Source organism: Rhincodon typus, chromosome 17, assembly GCF_021869965.1.
Source record: "Rhincodon typus isolate 14 chromosome 17, sRhiTyp1.1, whole genome shotgun sequence".
Lineage (NCBI taxonomy): Eukaryota > Metazoa > Chordata > Chondrichthyes > Orectolobiformes > Rhincodontidae > Rhincodon > Rhincodon typus.
The window spans coordinates 26098956-26101458 of NC_063348.1; the positions used below are offsets into that span (position 1 = coordinate 26098956).

Consider the following 2503-nt stretch of genomic DNA (forward strand, 5'->3'; position numbering starts at 1 on the left):
AATTTTGGTAGAGTCGGAATAAGTCTTTTTTTAACGCAATGCCTCAACGGTGGCGTGTGACCACTTAAAATGGTTAGGAAAACGTTAAGTCTAAAACGAGAAGAGTGTACGTGACAATCACTCCGGTTTACATTCCAATGATTGAGTAATGAATGATGACTGGAGATATCAGAGGCATTACGAACTGAGTCTCTGAGGAAGCAGACGAGTTGAAGCATTAATCACTTGGAGCATATTCTGCCAGCCACACAATTCATGCCATGTGCGCTGACAAAAGGTACAATCATTGCAACAGAAAAAAATTTCCGTTGCTGAATAAATCAATCTGATTAATTAAATTGTCCACCATCTCCACAGATATCAATTTCAAACTACTTGTTTCTGATGAAATTACTTCGAGGCATTAACATCGTTAGTGCTACCTCTTCAACTGTAAAATCAGAATTATCATGTAGGATATTTTTAAATCCATAGATTATAGTATAATTAAGATGCAAACAGTTTGGGAAGTATAAATATTTGTTGTAGTAAATGGTAATCCGATTAAATATCTTCGCTAAAGCAACGTTTAATGTTCAGTTCACAAATATCAGGAGTTAACTTTTGAGTGTTTAACTATATCTGGTGAATTTATAGTCTAGAAATTAATTGCCAGTTGATTGCATTTATCATACCCATCAAATGATGTGCGCATTCGGTCTGCAGGATGTGCTCTGGTATTGTCACGTCTTGTCTGCGAGCCGTCCATCAATTGAATCCCCGCCCCGTGTGCAATTCTATAAAGAGAGACTCCGGCTCTGGACTCAGTCAATGCGAATCGAGAATAACAGTTTCACGTCGATCTCTGCGCGAAAGACTTTATAAGGATACACCACAGAGTTACAGGATTGAAGACGTTTGGAAAATCTCATCAAGTAGGCTTTGGAGGTAAGTCTGGAATGTTCTACCTTTGGCTAACTTAAACAACTTTCTGATAAGTTGCACCTCTCACCCATTTTCCTTGATAGCTGCCAGTATTTTGTAATGTTAACGAGATGATGCGACAGATAGCAGTAATCAGAACAATGTATACTTCATAGCAGGTTGTACTCGCTTGTGTCTCGAAGCATGTTGCTGTACTTGAATACCTCAGAACCCGCTGTTTGTTGATGATCTTTATCTAAGCATCATTGTTCATAAGACAAATGACCAAAACGAACCTGGCAGTGACATGTGCTGAGCGGAGATTTTTGATCCCCGAAAGCTGGGGAAGACTGACCGTGAGCGCGTTGCTGACACATCACCAGAACTGGAGAAGTGCCTATCAGCAGCAGTGTGCTCACGGGCTGAAAACAAGCAGGGCTTGGAAACAGGCGAAAGCCCTAATGCTGCCTATTTTTGTTTTCTTTCAGCAGGTTTCACCATGAGGATGGTTCACGTTGCTCTGCTGTACTGCTGTTTTGTCTATTCAGCCTATGCCAATGCGGATGCCAAATTGGATGTAGCTTCGGCATTTAAAAAAAGGCAAGTTTACCATTGTATCTCCTTCCTCCCCACCACACCCCGGGGTTTTGTATCGCTGTCCCGCTGAATCGTGATATCATGCTTATACTGTTTCTTTTTTAAACGGAGGAGCTTCAGCAGTTTGTGACTGTGTCTTTTCCTTACCGGGCGTGTGAATTTGTGTTCGCAGGTTGAACGCTTGGGCTTTAAGCCGAGCAAAGAGGGATCTGAAAGCTTCCAAACTGAAGAGTCAGGGTCTGATAGGAAACAGCCAGCAAGAGTTCGTGAGGACAGAAGACGTTAAGGAAAACTTAAACCTTCAGTCCAGGTAATGAAGGCAAGTCCTTCGAGCGACTAACTTGAAAAAAAAACGGTCCCAGAAGGTTTTGCAAATATAGGCGGTGCTCGGGCAAACCTCACAACACAATAAATTGTGGATTGATTGGATTTGAAGTTGAAAGCTAAACTGGAAATAGCAGGGGGACTCCAGCTAATCTGGAACTGCAGAACTGTTAGATAAATAAGAGTGTAGCTGAATGGGTTGCATTGGTTTGAAATGCACAAGATTTCACGCTAAGAAACTAGCGGAAAATACAGGGGAGAACCGAGTGCGATTCAGGACTCGCTGTCCTTTCGCTGTTTGAGAGATTCCCAAGGGTCTCAGAAACCTCTAAATGTACTTCGTGAAAACATGTATATCAAAGCTGCCGGTAAATTCCACCTCAATTTTTGGGTTTATAAACTGTTCCTGCTATGTTACTTTTTTAAAACCCGGGCTGATGTTTCCCTATGTTTGATATTATACCCGGGTTGTAAGGAAAACAAATCAGTTGACACTGTACAACTGTGCTCAGTTGGTCTGAGCGCCAGTTTCTCGGGTCTGTACTGACCGTGTGTGTGTTTTCTCTCAGCAGCTCAGACGCGCACATCCGCGTCAAGCGCTACCGGCACGGCTTGCCGCATTTCCCCCAGCTCCACCTGAACCGGCCAAGCTGCCAACTTGGGACGTGCCAGGTCCAGA

General features: G+C 42.9%; 1 protein-coding gene across 1 annotated transcript; it reads left to right on the forward strand.

Moving 5' to 3' along the window:
* Positions 1 to 798: 798 nt before the first annotated feature.
* On the forward strand, positions 799 to 2502 carry LOC109914916 (pro-adrenomedullin-like; the record flags this gene model as incomplete). The annotated part of the gene is made up of 4 exons (XM_020514525.2): positions 799 to 927; positions 1395 to 1503; positions 1673 to 1810; positions 2394 to 2502. Coding segments are annotated over exons 2-4 (348 nt in total), but the record flags the coding sequence as incomplete, so codon positions are not given.
* Position 2503: the final 1 nt, after the last annotated feature.